Raw genomic sequence first — 17119 nt, forward strand, 5'->3', positions numbered from 1 at the left:
GCAGTAATATTGACTGAAGTTTGAGCAAGAGGGAGAGTAGTCAGGAGTCATGATGTTACTGCGTGCCGAGGTATGCAAATATAGTTCTGATTTATATCCGCCTAAAAAATTGCCATGTTTTATTTTGTGCTACCATACTTACTCGTGGAACTTCTCATGTAACAGTATTTAAATAGAGAAAACATGGAAGTGTTAGGTGGCTTTTAAATTCACCCCTGTTTGGATCCTAAGGAATGAATGGGGCTAAGCTAAAGGCTAACACATTCACCACACGTTGTACAAAGATTAAGTGCACGCATTGAAAAAAGATAGGCATGTATTAATTCATCTAAGCTGAGGTAATAACATAGTAAAATCTAAAAAAAACGATAACCATTTTGTTGGCGCGATTGGAGAAATGTGGAGCTTGGAACCCTTATACCTCCAAAGTGGGGAATGGCAGAAAAACTTTGAGAAACACTGCTATATAAATACAATTCCATACAAAAGTAGTTGTAGCACTGCCTAAGTCATGACAGTCAGGGACCACAATGCACTCACATCTTAAAAAAAAACGGAGAAGAGAATTTTAATTTCAGTCAGTTCTTCTAAAATACAATTTTATTAAATAGATTATAAATACATCTTGAGTTGATAACCTATAAACATAAGTGGAATGGAAACATGATAGTTGACAGCTAGACATGCATACATTTTTTTAATCCATTCCGTAAATAAATTGATTTCACATTATCACAAAGTAAAATACATTTCATTCTGCTATTATATTAAACTAGTTATTTCTAATTATATTTATAGTAACAGCTTTGATCATAGCAAAACTAGATTCTAAAAAGGCTGGCTTATTTTCAACCCAGCATTGGGTCAAAATGGGACGAGCTCAGCCGTTGGGTTAAATTAAAGGAACAGTATGTAGGATTGTGGCCAAAACTGGTATTGCAATAACAAAACTTGTGGCTAAAACTGGTACTGCAATCACACAACTGGTGGCCAATACACAAAATGACAATAAACATCAGTTGAGGGCTGCAACTCCACTTTTTAAATGACAATATCCTGGCCGGACCACTGTTGTCAGTGATACAAGTATTTGAAATTAAAATGATTTCTTAGTGTCTAGTGATATATCAGGGCCATTTTATGATTAATTGATATAAATTTCTTACATACTGTTCCTTTAAGGTAGATAATGTTTATATTTGACCCAACAATGGGTTAAAACAACCTACATTTAATTGGCTTGCCTTTTAGACCCGACGCTGGATTGAAAATAACCCAGCATTCTTTAGAGTGTAGTGTGATTAATGCCCCTATAATGTGCCCAGACATGCAAATAAATATTTTTATATATAATTTTTGGTGGTTTAATCTTATTATATTGCAATGTCGGTTTATAAAATTGCACATTAATAGTAGTTACATTCAGTAATGTGGAAAACAATGTTTTTGTCATGCAATAAACATTTATGACTTTTCCAAATGTATAAATTAATCTATGGTAATATTTAAGCAACAGGTGCATCTAAGGAAACACTCCTGTCTCTCACACAGAAAAAATCCATTGGTTGTTTGTTACTAATGCTATTTATTTCTAATTGCAAATCATTTCTATCTTTAACTTTTTAGGAAATACTCAGTGCCCTTTCAATAATCTCAGCTGACTTTCACCTGTTATAAAGACTTTACCCAAAATGCATAGTGGTGAATTATAAAGACAAATTTGATTATAAACCCCTACTAAAATATTTGGTAAATTTAGCAATTCCAGTTTGCATAGTTATGTCTAAACAAAATATTTGGCTTTAACCTATAAAAAGGGGCTTAAATGAACGAACCGTCCTGGTCTTCATCTACAAATGGCTTCAGTTATATATCTTTAAAGAATAAAGGGTATTTAGTCACAGGAAATGCACTTTAAACTTACCAGGCCCAAATATTGAACTACAACAAGATGTTTCTGCAGCTTACACACATATATTTATATATAGTAGATAATATATTTGTGAATGTATTCAGTTCCTTTCAAACGTTTGGGCTAATGCTTCTACATCAGCTCGCCCACTTTCAACATGATACTGCTTTTGCTGTGACCTTTCATGCAGAGTCTTTGAAGTCGCTTCCCACCGAGGCCTGATCCAGAATGCCCCACGGCACACAGCAATAAAAGAGGCTTGCTGGAAGACAGATGGCCTGGGGAACACACCCTGCCCGCACACCTGGGCATAAATCGCCCTGAGAGGGTGTTGTGTCCTAAAGTGAAATTCATTCATAATGTCATTCATCACACGCTGCACACAGTGTCACTTGGTTTGGTAGAAGATGGACTGAAATTATGGATGTGCTTTTTCTGTGGGGCAACAGCGCCACTTAGTGGTGAGGAATAGACATTGTAGGATGTCACGGGAGGTGCATGCTTACGAAATGCACATGATAAATAGATCGTTTTTATACGATTCATTAATCCATAAACTGAACAAAATACTTCCTACATTCCCGATGAAGTCTGGTTGACTTTCTCAAGTATACAAAGTTAAGAAAAGCTTAAAATATTACAATAAAATATTATTTAACATCAAGAAAAAGTGCTTTTGCTCTCTCTCTCCCTCGCTGTATATATATATTTCATATTCATATATTCCTCTAGTATTGAAACCCTTCATTTTGTGCTCTATAGAATAAATGCCCTCTTCAGTGGAAGCCCAAAGGTCAAGGCTGCCTCTTACAGCGCATAAATACATCAAAAATAACTGTGCACACTCGGCATATTATATTGACGTTCTTACTCAGCCTAGCTTTGTGCCTACTTTTAAAGTGAATGAATTCACAGGTCCTATATTAATCACATGTTAAAGGCCCTCATTAGAAGGTCCAGATCTCCCACGCTGGCTGCCTGGAAAAGCTCTGGCTGGTCCATGAGGGAAAGGGCGATTCGCAGAGCTGCCCAAATGTTGCCGGACATCTCCTGATGACTCCTGCTCTTCCGCTGCTGGTGCAGTGCAGTCAGAAAGTTACTTACTGCCTCCCTGTAGGAGAAAAGAAACCACATACATAAGCATTTAGGTTTAGAAGAGAACCGTATGCCATAAAGGTGCTGCAAGTGAGTTTTTAATAACACACATAAATGATGGATCACCTGAAAAGGTGTTTCTGGTGTAACCCCCTGAGGGATCGGCCCGCTATAAAACTTCCAGAGAACATTATGCGCCTCTATGCCAAGGACAAGTAGGCACTATTATTCCAAGAGAAAACTCAATTCATCTCAATTTACCTGCTTGTTTGGCACACGCCCCTTCAGAAGTAGGGGAGAGCGGGGCACAACCTAACGCTTTTTGGTTTTGGCTCAATCATTCATAAAATATTTGAGTTTGAATAATTATATTTTTACACAAGCAACACACACATCTCTGCTACAAATGAACATTTGAAGTTTGTTTCTAGTACTTACCATTCTTGGACAACTACACCAAACGTGACAGAAGTGCAAACGTTACAACTTACCCCATAGGTGGGGTTAAGGCAGGGGGTTAGTTGTAACACTTGCTAAAAATTAAGTTTGCAGGCAAATATTTCAATACTATTTTGTCTATATACTTGAAGTGAATATTTGTACACTCACCTAAAGGATTATTAGGAACACCTGTTCAATTTCTCATTAATGCAATGGTGTAATGGTGTGGGGGATGTTTTCTTGGCACACTTTAGGCCTCTTAGTGCCAATTGGGCATCGTTTACATGCCACGACCTACCTAAGCTTTGTTTCTGACCATGTCCATCCCTTTATGACCACCATGTACCCATCCTCTGATGGCTACTTCCAGCAGAAAAATGCAGCATGTCACAAACCTCGAATCATTTCAAATTGGTTTCTTAAACATGACAATGAGTTCACTGTACTAAAATGGCCCCCACAGTCACCCAATCTCAACCCAATAGAGCATCTTTGGGATGTGGTGGAATGGGAGCTTCGTGCCCTGGATGTGCATCCCACAAATCTCCATCAACTGCAATAAGCTATCTTATCCAATATGGGCTAACATTTCTAAAGAATGTTTTCAGCACCTTGTTGAATCAATGCCACATAGAATTAAGGCAGTTCTGAAGGCGAAAGGGGGTCAAACACAGTATTAGTATGGTGTTCCTAATAATCCTTTAGGTGAGTGTATAGCTGTCTATAATAGACGGGTATCCACACTGTATTCATTCATCTAGCCCTTTTCTAATAATAGTTCAATTATAAATGGATATAAATGTCTAAATATGTGAGAAAAAGCAGCACAATTATGACAAAACATTTTTTACATGTGACCCAGTCTGCAATAACCATCAACCAATCAAAATCTGAGACAATGAGCATCAAGATAATGAGTCTGATTTTAGCCATTCATTTCATTATGATGTGAATCTTTGAAGTGACCTTATTCAATCAATATTAAAGATGTGAACAAAAATAAATTAACCCCGCTGGGTCAAAATATTTTCAAGCCCACCAAAAAAAAAGTTTGCTAAGAGCTGCAGACATATTTCAAAACGATGCTATGTTATAGCACCTTTAATGTGGTATACCATTAGTTGACAGGTCGTGGCATGTGCTTCATTCACGGCAACCTTCGGCTTTACTATGTTTACACAAAGGAAACATATACACACTCTTAAAACATAAGAGTAGGTGCTACATGACGCCACAGATGAAACATTTTTGGTGGTATGGTTCTGTTAACATCTAAAGAATTATCTTTCTGTGTGACAAAAGGTTCTTTATAGTGGAAAATGTTCTACAGTAAGAAAAAAAATGGCTCTTCTAAGAACCTTTGACCGCTTTTTTGTAGCACCTTTATTTTCAAGAGTGTGGTCCTTTTCATCAACCTAGCGGTGTTTAGCGTTTTGGTTTATTACCGATGTGCCCCTAGGTTTATGCAGCTGATGCCAAGGTTGTATCTGGAGCGTATGAAGCCTGGCTGGAGCTCTAGAGCTCTGGTGTAGGCCTCCACTGCCTCCTCACTGCGGTCTCCATTAGCCAGCGTGGCTCCGAGCCGATTCCACAGCAGATAGTCCTGTGAAACACATAAATATGAGTAGAGTCAAAAGCAGTCCAGGGCAATGGGTTCTGGCTAGAGGGGATACAGCTACGGCCAAAACTGGCGAGATGTTGGGTTTAGGGATAGGTTGAAATCGGTAATTCCAAGAGATTTTGGCAGTAGCTGTATGCCTTCTAGACACAACCAGGGCAATGTTTACACATTGGGGTGCAGGGACCACCATAGGCCACAAGGGGGTGCTGGGTAGTCTTCATTATAGTCCTGTGAAAAAAAAATCTTCAATAATCATCTCCTTCATTGCAACAATACATTTTGATTACTTTAAAATAGGTTCTTTAAATGATTATTAGGTGTAATAAACTAATATTTTAAAGAAAAATACACAACTTAAATGTATATTAAATTATATTTTGACAATTTGTTTTTGGTTTTAGAACAATGAAAAACAAACCACATTTAATATTAAAAACATGTTGTTCTTATATCTATACTATAAATGTTAAACATTTATGTTTACAATGGAATGTACAGATTTTATATTAGAATGGTGGTCCCTTGCAAGTGGGTCATCATATTTTTGGGTCCTTGGGCGATTTCCAAACGGAAGTGAGCATCCCTATGCCCTACTCCCTGGGGCCAGTTACCTCCAAGGGCCCCTCTCCCATGCTTTACCATGTTTTTAAAATGGTAAAACAGCATCAGATGGCTGTCTCATTGATATGCTGATATTACTCTGCATTTTTAAATTGGATATTTTTACTCACTTCGAAGAGCAGAGACCTTGAAGTGAGCTCGTTGAAGAGTGTAGGGGATTTATGATCTCATGTATGCGTTTGGATATCTCTTGGCAATGTGACTGATAGACCAATGTTACCTTGACAACATTGCACTTGCGCGTGGAATCCAGGATTGCATAATATTATTTTTAATTTTTCTTGTCAAATGTTGTTTATTTTTGTCTCATTTTAAACTAATTTGTTTCCCTCTGCTTGGTGCTTAAAGTAGATACAGTGTGTTAATAAACACAGCAGCTACTATTAAACACTTTCCTAAAATCTAATCTAAACTAGCCTTTACCATCTTTTGGGGGTAGTCGTAGTGTAGAGTCGGGCTTGTAATCTGAGAGTTACCCTTAACCCTAATTGCTCCAAGGGTGCTGGGATAGCTGTCCACTGATCCAGGTGTGTTTTGTATTCATGACTTGCAGTGCATGTGTTCACTACTCACTGGGATGGATTTAATGCAGAGGTCACATTTCGAGTACTTGACAAGCATGTCACTTTTACTTTTAACCTCAGATCAATATTGGGCATTACATTAAAAGGTAAATAATTCTACTTAGATTTTTTCTTTAAAATGCATCGTGAACTCATTACCCAAGATCACACGATCACAAACAGATTTTACTTGAAATGACCATCATGTACTGTGTACTTATACTTCGCAAAGACCCTTCAAGGGTGCATTAATGCTGTTTGGAAAATGCCCCTTTTTTAAAAAATGGTATAAGGCACAACTGATGTACAAAAGTACATTCTTAAATGGCTCAAAGTAATTTCTGCTTTGAGGATAGTGTGTATTTATGATATATTGTATGTGATGTATTGTATTCATAAGGTAGGACATAAATGCACATTACGGATAGATGATAACCAGTGATGGCTTATGACTGCTCTTCCGAGGGGCGCTAATTCAAAATAAGTGTTCGGAGTGTCATGTGTGTTGTGCCTGCTGCACACGCGTCAAAACCGTTTATGTTAAAAGAGACGCACACATTCACAAAATACACGCAAGACACTCCCTTAACAGTAAACTCTGATTACGCATGAGATTATGTGAGTATCTGGCAAACGCGAGCGTCTCTTTTATCATAAACCCTTTAGACGCGTCTGCAGCAGGCACTTATTTTGACAAGACTCGTGATGCACATAGGATCACTCGACGCGCAGAACACACAAAAGGAACCACACACATGACGGGCTACATACATGTTGTGACAAACTTCGCATTGAGTGCCCTCGAAAAATGAAGTCAACGGCCGCCACTGATGTTAACACAATCTGCAGCATTTGAAAGATGTTTGATGAATGTGACTGCTTAGCTTACCTCGGGTCGCACAGACAGTGCAGCGTTGAAGGCATCGACAGCTTTGTCAAACTCTGAGCTGAGGTTAAAGAGCACACCAAGACCTGTCTGAAGATCAGGGTCCACTCCCTCTGCGTTTTGCTGCTCTGCTTCCTGATAGAGCTCCAACACCTCCACCAGCTGAGAGCTAAATATACACACACAAGGAAAGTAAACCTTACCCTGTCCACCAACATATATTTTGGATGTTGGTGTGCTGGTGTCCCAACCAAATATTATACCTAGCTTAAAGCGATACTCCAGTCAAATATCAAAATTACATGATTTACTCAATTATGTCAATCATCTTTTAGAAGAAAACATTTGAAGTTATTTTGAAATAGGTTCTTGCTTTTTCAACCTTATAATTGGAGAAACCAGAGAGCAGGGGGGTATTCCAGAAAGCTGGTTATGTGACATACCCGGGTATGTTTGAATTTGAAAATGTCTATGTCTTCCACATGTGCGCACATTAACTTTCGGTTACCAGTAGGAGGTTGACTGAACTTACTCTTATCAGGTGTTTTGGAAGCGACATGATCAGTTTAAGCTAATTTTGGTTTTATCAACCAAAAACTCAGGGTTTCGCTGACGGTAGGTTAACCCCAGTTTCTGGAACACACCTCAACTTCTGACTCTGAAACCCCAAAAAACTGCATCCATCCCCCACAGAAGCAATTCACGCAGCCCCAAGAGGTTAATAAAGGTCCCTTGTTGATAATCGATACAATATTGTAAGAAAAATATCCAGATTTCAAACTTCACAAACTACAACAACTAGCTTCTAGTAACGATGCCATCTTTAGACCCGAGAACTTGATTCATGAGAGTCACTGCGCAACGTATCTATGGCAACCAACACTCACTACGCTAAAACTGTCATGAATCGCGAGTCCAAGATGGCACCGTTACCAGAAGGTAGTTATTACAGTTTATAAAGTTTGAAATATGAATATTTTTAGGGGAGAACGGGGGCGAAAGTACAATTTTTCAGAAAAACTTAATTTTAAAAGATAGCGTTATAGACAGATATATATTTTTGCTGTGGTCAATAACTCTATCAATACCAGAAGGAATTTTGTAAAAATGTAAAACAACTTCAGTATAATTTCACTTTAATCATAAGTAGTGAATTGTTACTTTCGACCCCACCTGCAGGGACGAAAGTAACACAACAAAACAAGATAGATTTTTGGTTACACTTGTTTTTATTAAATATGACTATGACCTCGTCAATATGTTACTGCAAACATATTTTGTAATTTATCTTTGTAAAACAGCACAAACTTTAATTGTTGAGAATAAAAAAAAATTAACAGTTTGAACACTATGAAAATTAAATTAAATCAAATTATAATAATATAAATTTTGAACATATACAACAGTATTAACAGTGGGACAAAAGTAACAAGTGTTACTTTTGTCCCGACAGGATCTCCTCACATTTAAAAACAATTTACTTTTATTTAGAAAAACTCTGAGAAGTCAAACTTCAGGATGTGTTAGAGCACTAAATAACCCGTAGATTAATCAGTACTCCAACACATGAAACCAGAAACACAACACGTTATAAGAAAAAAATTACCACTTTAGGAAATTACTTATCATGGTTGAAAACACTTTTCTGGATCTACACATGGAAAACGATGAGTAAATAACGCAATATTTGTCAGGTCTGTCAGGGGTTGTGTGCCTAAGATGCTGTCGTAATTTGAGATGCAAATGTTATCAGGGCTCGGAGAAAATCGCTTTGTTACTTTCGTCCCCCGTTACTTTTTACGGTTCTCCCCTATAAAATAAAATCGCATCGCCTACCCACAGAGAACCTCCCCTAAACCATTGGAGCCACGTGGACCACCTCTGCCAAGGATGAACGCACTTCCCCGGGGTTCAAAGTCAGAAGTTGTTCCCTGATCCCTGTTCTCTACCACTAAAAAACTTGGAAGAACAAAAAAAATTACCAAAGTAACTCCAAATGTGTTTAAACCATGTGCATCATGCCACTTGTCAAAATACGAGCCTGCTGCACGCACGTCGAAAGGATTTATGATAAAAGAGATGCTTGTGTTCACAAAATAGTCGCAAGACATTAACACTAAACTCTGCTAAGTGAGTATCTTGCAAATGCCTCTTTTATCATAAACCCTATAGACGCTGTCTGCATCAAGCTCTTATTTTGACATTACACGTGATGCACATAAGTTTACATGAAGAGCCACACATATGACGGGCTACATACATGTTGTGACGAGCTTCGCATCATGCGCCCTGGAAAAAGAAGTAGATTTACATAGATTCTAGCATGTGTGAACTATGATCTGAAGTTGTATTTTAAACCTTAAACAAAAGTTGCCCAAACTTTATTAACAACGTAATAAAATCTTTAAGGTACCATTAAGTCAGATTGCCCTTCCAAACAAACAGATGTTCAATATGACTCTACATTTATATGTTTATGTATATTACATTTGCACTATTTAGGTTGCAGCGTTTTATAGACACTGAAGTAAACAGAGTGGACTGTACCATCCGAGAGCAGAGATGGAGGAGATGGATGATCCTCTTCGATGAGGCAGTGGTGAGCCATCCAGAGGGCTTCGATCCTGTAGCAGATGTCTGTATCTAGGGCTGTATCTGATCCAGCGGTGGAGAGCCTCACACGCTTCCTCCTGCTGTCCTGTGTTGGTCAGGCTCACTGCGAGGGCCATTAGGGCCTTTAGGTTATTTGGGTGAAGCTCCAAACATCTGTTAAACCAGGACAGAAAAATCTATTGGTTTATGCAATATACATCCCCTTTAATAGAATGTCCTTTGATAAACCACAGCGAGTGGTGCAGACTTTGACCCAGCAGTTGTTTTGGTGATTACTGGATTAAGGACAAAATCCTGAACACGTTGCTTTCTTTAAGATGATTCAGATATATCTGTAGTGTCTGGAAAGTGTGTAATCCCCCATTAAAATGCGATTTATAACATTATTCACCCTTAGATCACACAGTATTATGCCCCTCCTGCAACATCAAAGTCAAGCATTAATTGCAATACACCAGTGAATATTCACTCACCTCTGCAGGCAAACAATAGCTGCCTGCTCGCTCTCATTCTCTGCCTGTATGTTCCCCAAAACCTGCCAAGCCTTTGCAGAACATTGAAACAAACATAATTATGGCAAAAAATAAATTGATTGAACATAAATAGCTCAAAGGGAACCATAAAAACAATGTTCAATTACCAGGGCTGCCAGTTTTATACAACACTATTGTATCCTTGCGTTATACGCTTGTCCAAAGCATTTAATGGGATGTCACTCAGAGGATGCTGACAGTGGAGTTTAATATGTTTTGACTCGAATTAAACCGGATTGTATTTATAAGCCATCCCAGAGGTTTACACCATCTGTCCGCCATCGTCTTGGCTCATAAAACATGGGAAATTTCATTAAATGCTCAACGGTGCTGACTGGGCAATAATGAGGGAAGGACGGAAATGAATTTCCACTGGCTATCACATATGCTTGATTTGGGCATTAACAACAATAAGTCGAGCACTTATGTAATCCTCCGCCTTTTATAAGTAACTGTTATTAAGTAAAAGGATTTGAGCAGGACATGATGGCCTATTATAAAACTTATATAAAGTAGACAGCTAAATAATATTTTTAATATAAAATCCTCCTTCAAAATATTTAATATAATATAACATTAACATTTTTAATACTGACAGAGTAATCCATGTCAAGACTAAATTTAATGATTGAAATGAAACTTTAATTCTCCTAATCTCATAATCAGATTATGAGACTTTATCATAAATTTCACAAACTAAATAAGCGTCTCTTATAACCATGGCTGTAACCGCTACAGATATAATGTGCCTCAGGAATGAGGTATTTTTGTAGGCCAACCTGGAAGTTAGCGGGACATTGGTTCTCTCCCCAAAAAGCGCATTCATTTTTCCCATAGACTTTTGGATTATTGCAAAAAATAAGCTTTGTAAAAGTTTATGACACATACGTTTTGTCCAACAAGTTAATCTTCACTCTAAAAATGGCTGGGTTATTTTTGACCCATAATGGGTAAATATTGGACAGAACACGTGCCGGGTTAAAAAATTACCCCGTGCTGGGTTATAAATGACCCAATGTTGGGTTGTTGTAATGCAACCATAGGGTGTAATAACCCAGCATTGGGTCAATTTTAACCCAGCATGTGTTCTGTTCAATATTTACCCATTATGGGTCAAAAATAACCCAGCCATTTTTAGCGTGTTCACATATGAATAAAATTTTTATGATTTTTGAAGTCTAAATGCGTTTATTAGAAATTTAAAAAATGTAGACTTCAAAATTAATTATCTTATTGGACAAAACATGTAAGTGATTATATAAGGGATTATATTTTGTGATAATCCAGAAGTCTATGGGAAAAATGAATGGGCGCTATAGCTAGGGAACCAGCAAAGATATGTACAGTAGATGTCGCATTGACTACGGCAGTTCATTGGAACGAATGCGTCAATAAAGCTGCCATCTTGGAACAGGGGAGCTCATCCTCTTTAATGCATCAGTGTCAATGTAGGCAAAGGTCTAATGGAAATAAAATCGTCATGAATGCAATTTTTTTTTTTCATTCCAATGTTCAGACATGTATTTAAATTTTTTGATATTAAGATAATCTACTTTTTATATCTACTTTAAAATATATACATAGTGCTAGTAGGCCTAACATCCATACGCAGCACAAAATTCTGGCATCGTCCATGAATTCGAAGTACAGGTGAATATCGCAGTGTTACCTAGCTACTTCCTATGACAAGACCCCTGTTCCAAGATGGACGGCGGTTTTGAAGCATGCTTAGAACCCCAAGGCAACATCTAGTATATATATATATATATATATATATATATATATATATATATATATATATATATATATATATATATATATATATATATATATATATATATATATATATATATATATACCTTAAAACTTCAAATAATAGCCCGGGCTTTTATTTTCCCAAACCTATCATCACACCAGGCGTCTAAAAGAGACAATATATATATGTGGAACCAGTGTTTTGCTAACTTCCGGAGTTAGCCTACAAAAATACCTCATACTTGCGGCAATATTAAGAGGGACGCATTTATCCAGTATTCAGATCCATGACATATTGTTAACTTTTGGATTTGGTAGCCTAATCTTAAACATTGGGGGGGGGGGGGGGGTTGCGGACAGGGTTTATCCTAGTCCCAGATTAAAATGTATGTTTGAGCTGCCTTAATTTCACAACACCTTGCAGTGACATATCTTAATATATGTCAGTGCCATTGTTTTGTCTCAAGGTGCACACCAGTAAGGTTTGTTTGTGAAAACTACTTAAAGGGGACATTTCAGAAGGCTTTTTTAAGATGTGAAATAAATTTTTGGTGTCCCCAGAGTACATATGTGAAGTTCTGTCCATGAAACCACCCCATAGATAATTTATTATAGCATGTTTAAATTGGCACTTTGTAGGTGTGAGCAAAAATGTGCGTTTTGGGAGTGTCCTTTAAAATGCAAATGAGTTGATCTCTGCACTAAATGCAATGTCGTGGTTGGATAGTGGTATTATCCCCTTCTGACATCACAAGGGGAGCCAAATTTCAGTGACCTATTTTTCACATGCTTGCAGAGAATGGATTACCAAAACTAAGTTACTGGGTTGATCTTTTTCACATTTTCTAGGTTGATACAAGCACTGGGGAAACATGGAAAAAGTCAGATTTTCATGATATGTCCCCTTTAAATGACCGAATATAACCAATGCCTAGTCCTGGATTAATCTAAACCCTGTCCGGGAAACTCCCGCCCACCTCATTGCTAATGAAATACAGAGAAGCATAAAATCAAAACAGGAGAACTTTCCGTTTACACTTCTTTAACTTTGAATGAAATACTAATATATTTACAGTCTACAATTCCTTTGCCTCACCATTGAACTGTTTTGTTGACCTCTGCACAATGCAATAAAAAGTCAGGCAAGACATTATAAGCAATACTACAGGTAAAGCCTTTTTACCTCAGAGTCCTGAGGGTCCTGTAAGATAGCAGCTTCCAGTAGCAGTGCAGCGCTGTTTAGATCGCCCTCTTTCCACTTCTGCAGCCCCTGCACAAAGGCATTGCCGTAGTCTTTGAATGGGTTATTAGTATGGAAGAAGTAACCCTGAGAGCAGAAGAACCAGAGAGCAAGCATAGCTGTAAGCCCATCTTAGAGAAAACAAACATAACCATGAGTTCATATCATGTATATTTTAAGATGGCACTCGAGTGAACAATGTGGTATCTGGAGAGTTAGCTGGTGGAGTACTGATTGGATTGGATCATGCTGATGTCTTTAATATTGCATAGAAACGTGAAGTTGGCCTCATCAGAGGCATGCGGTGAAGAAAAGGCCACATCAGCTCAAACTACACATGACTTGATCTATAGCAGAGACACATGCATTCATACTACATTTAGTATCTCTATCCAGGACACTATGGGGCAGTTTCCCAGACAGGGTTTAGATTAATCCAGGACTAGGCCTTGGTTATATTAGGAGATTTAAGTCGTTTTAACAAACAAACCTACAAAAAACATAACTGGTGTGCATCTCGAGACAAAACAATGTCACTAATCAATGTCAAGATATGTCAGTGCAAGGGGTTTTAAAATTAAGGCAGATCAAATATGCATTTTAGTCTGGGACTAAAGTACCCTATCCGGGAAACTGCCCCTAAATGTGAATTGTTAAGAAAAGATGTGTATTTACTTTTGTAAATGACTTTCCTTTGCCAGACAACAAAGCAAAAGTCATAGTGATATCCAGTTGCCAAGATGTGGGAAAGATCTGAACAACTCAGACTTGGTCACTTTTGAGCCAGGTTGGTAAGCAACTACCTAGCAACCACCCAGAACACCCTAGCAACCATACTGTGCATTGCACTGGACAGCCTAGTACCATTTACAAAATCTAGCTGTAAACTGCTATGCAAAACAAACAGCCAATCTACGCTCGATCATCATCATTTATGTTCAGTGTTTGACCTCCTTCAGTTCAGTAGAAATCATACAATTGAAATTGCAAACTGAAACAGTAAAATTCAAAGTCAGTGTTAACCGATAATGATTTCTTGCTCCTTTATCTCATACGGCTGCATAATTGGCTCTATGATAGTTTTAATCTAAAAATGTTTTGCTTTTCGGAAGCACACAATGATAAAACATGAGAGAGAATTTTAGATGAAAGCGAGCATTATCTGACATCTGGAGTCTGTAATCTTTGCAGTGATAGTCTACCACTATAACAGTACTGCGTCATAGAAAACGTAATACTTAATGTCTGAAAGCATCATTATGAATCAATCCTTTTGACTGCAAGGTATAGTTCATTTGGTGACCAGGTGCTTTTATATTTAGTAATGCTGCATAAACCTTCAGATAGTTGTGTCTTTATTTAACAGGGTCAACTGTTCGCCTGCCGATAGTAAATAAGTCTTTTGATTGACCACCATGCAAAGAATTCTGATTGGCTGAAATACCTTTTCAGTGGGTGAGAAGTTGAGTGGAAGCACGCCTTCACTGTCAGCATCCTCCAGCCAGTTCCTGCGTGCCAGCTCCTCCCATTCAGCCTGCATTTTATCCCAGAACTGAGTGTCTGACTGCAGGAGACAGATACATTTACAACACAGTCAATAATGGGATATCGCACAAAAATAAGATCCACAGCCATATGAGACCATGCAGAGAGATGCCAAAATGTAGCTACTCACATACACTAATACACTCACCTAAAGGATTATTAGGAACACCATACTAATACTGTGTTTGACCCCCTTTCACCTTCAGAACTGCATTAATTCTATGTGGCATTGATTCAACAAAGTGCTGAAAGCATTCTTTAAAAATGTTGGTCCATATTGATAGGATAGCATCTTGCAGTTGATGGAGATTTGTGGGATGCACATCCAGGGCACGAAGCTACCGTTCCACCACATCCCAAAGATGCTCTATTGGGTTGAGATCTGGTGACTGTGGGGCCATTTTAGTACAGTGAACTCATTGTCATGTTCAAGAAACCAATTTGAAATGATTCGAGCTTTGTGACATGGTGCATTATCCTGCTGAAAGTAGCCATCAGAGGATTGGTACATGGTGGTCATAAAGGGATGGACATGGTCAGAAACAATGCTCAGGCAGGCCGTGGCATTTAAACAATGCCCAATTGGCACTAAGGGGCCTAAAGTGTGCCAAGAAAGCATCCCCCACATCATTACACCATTACACCACCAGCCTGCACAGGGGTAACAAGGCAAGATGGATCCATGTTCTCATTCTGTTTAAACCAAATTCTGACTCTACCATCTGAATGTCTCAACAGAAATCGAGACTCATCAGACCAGGCAATATTTTCCAGTCTTTAACTGTCCCATTTCAGTGAACCTGTGCAAATTGTAGCCTCTTTTTCCTATTTGTAGTGGAGATGAGTGGTACCCGGTGGGGTCTTCTGCTGTTGTAGCCCATCTGCCTCAAGGTTGTGCGTGTTGTGGCTTCACAAATGCTTTGCTGCATACCTCGGTTGTAACAAGTGTTTATTTCAATCAAAGTTGCTCTTCTATCAGCTTGAATCAGTCGGCCCATTCTCCTCTGACCTCTAGCATCAACAAGGCATTTTCGCCCACATGACTGCCGCATACTGGATGTTTTTCCCTTTTCCCACCATTTTTTGTAAACCATAGAAATGGTTATGCTTGAAAATCCCAGTAACTGAGCAGATTGTAAAATACTCAGACCGGCCCGTCTGGCACCAACAACCATGCCACGCTCAAAATTGCTTAAATCACCTTTCTTTCCCATTTTGACATTCAGTTTGGAGTTAAGGAGATTGTCTTGACCAGGACCACACCCCTAAATGCATTGAAGCAACTGCCATGTGATTGGCTGATTAGATAATTGCATTAATGAGAAATTGAACAGGTGTTCCTAATAATCCTTTAGGTGAGTGTTTACTATACTTTACACAATTTTACTGTCCAGTCTGTGTTCTTTTTATTTCTTATTGTTCCACATAGGAGCAACAAAATACAAGTGTGCTTTGGTTTTATAAGGACAAACTGTTTTTATTTGTAGCTCAGATGAGAGCATTTCCAGTATTATGATTAGTATGATATGGTCAAAATCCTTACAGATACCATTTCTCTCCAAGCTGTGAGCATACCACCTTTTCATATAAAAAGTAGATTTAAGATCAGTTTCTAATTTCCTAGAATGACGTTGTTTTATAATGGGAGGCTTAATAACACACAGTTTTAATGTTTTAACGTTAAGACGAAGATCTATGTCAGGGTGGCATGTTTATAAATGACACTTTGTTATTTGAAACCGCAAGGTCAAAAGAAAAGATCCATATTCATCTTTATACATTTGCCATCATCTGCAGGAAGCACATTAATAACTGGATTACTGACAGACCTCTCTGATTTCATGCAGTATCTAGTTTATATCAATCTGAGAGATCAGCAAAAGTAGTTTACAATGCGTGTGCGTACAGTATTTATTCACTGAGCTTTATAATGTCAGATCTTTTTATAGCTATATAGTCAGAGCAGATTCCAGTTAAAGTGTATCATTGACTTTAAACCTCAAGAGGAAGTATTATCATTACCTGACTCTTTGTGTGCATGCGCATTTATGTGTCTGCATATGTGCTTATTGTAAAATACAAATAAAAAAGTGACCACCCTTTTTATTGCAGTCAAAATGCATATGCTGAAAAAGTATGTTTCTTATATAAATACTGTACACTCAGCTGGAGGATTACGTGCTCCAAATCGGTTTAAATATTCCTGTATACATTGCTATCCACATAATTGAATTACACTATAATTAATATGAAAATATTCTTGTGCGTGTAAACATATTCACTGTCATCTACAT

General features: G+C 38.0%; 1 protein-coding gene across 2 annotated transcripts in view; it reads right to left on the bottom strand.

Moving 5' to 3' along the window:
• Nucleotides 1-566: 566 nt before the first annotated feature.
• pex5lb (peroxisomal biogenesis factor 5-like b) overlaps nucleotides 567-17119 on the bottom strand; it is a 42553-nt gene continuing 26000 nt past the window's right edge. For both annotated transcript variants that reach the window (XM_055202701.2, XM_055202702.2), the window contains 7 exons: nucleotides 14725-14844; nucleotides 13224-13367; nucleotides 10226-10296; nucleotides 9687-9905; nucleotides 7143-7308; nucleotides 4894-5051; nucleotides 567-3023 (listed from right to left, as the gene is read on the bottom strand). In XM_055202701.2, coding sequence (XP_055058676.2) covers nucleotides 2840-3023; nucleotides 4894-5051; nucleotides 7143-7308; nucleotides 9687-9905; nucleotides 10226-10296; nucleotides 13224-13367; nucleotides 14725-14844 — 1062 coding nt within the window. In that variant the 3' untranslated portion in view covers nucleotides 567-2839. The remainder of the gene's footprint in view (nucleotides 3024-4893; nucleotides 5052-7142; nucleotides 7309-9686; nucleotides 9906-10225; nucleotides 10297-13223; nucleotides 13368-14724; nucleotides 14845-17119) is intronic.

This window comes from Misgurnus anguillicaudatus, chromosome 2 (genome assembly GCF_027580225.2).
Source record: "Misgurnus anguillicaudatus chromosome 2, ASM2758022v2, whole genome shotgun sequence".
Taxonomy (NCBI): domain Eukaryota; kingdom Metazoa; phylum Chordata; class Actinopteri; order Cypriniformes; family Cobitidae; genus Misgurnus; species Misgurnus anguillicaudatus.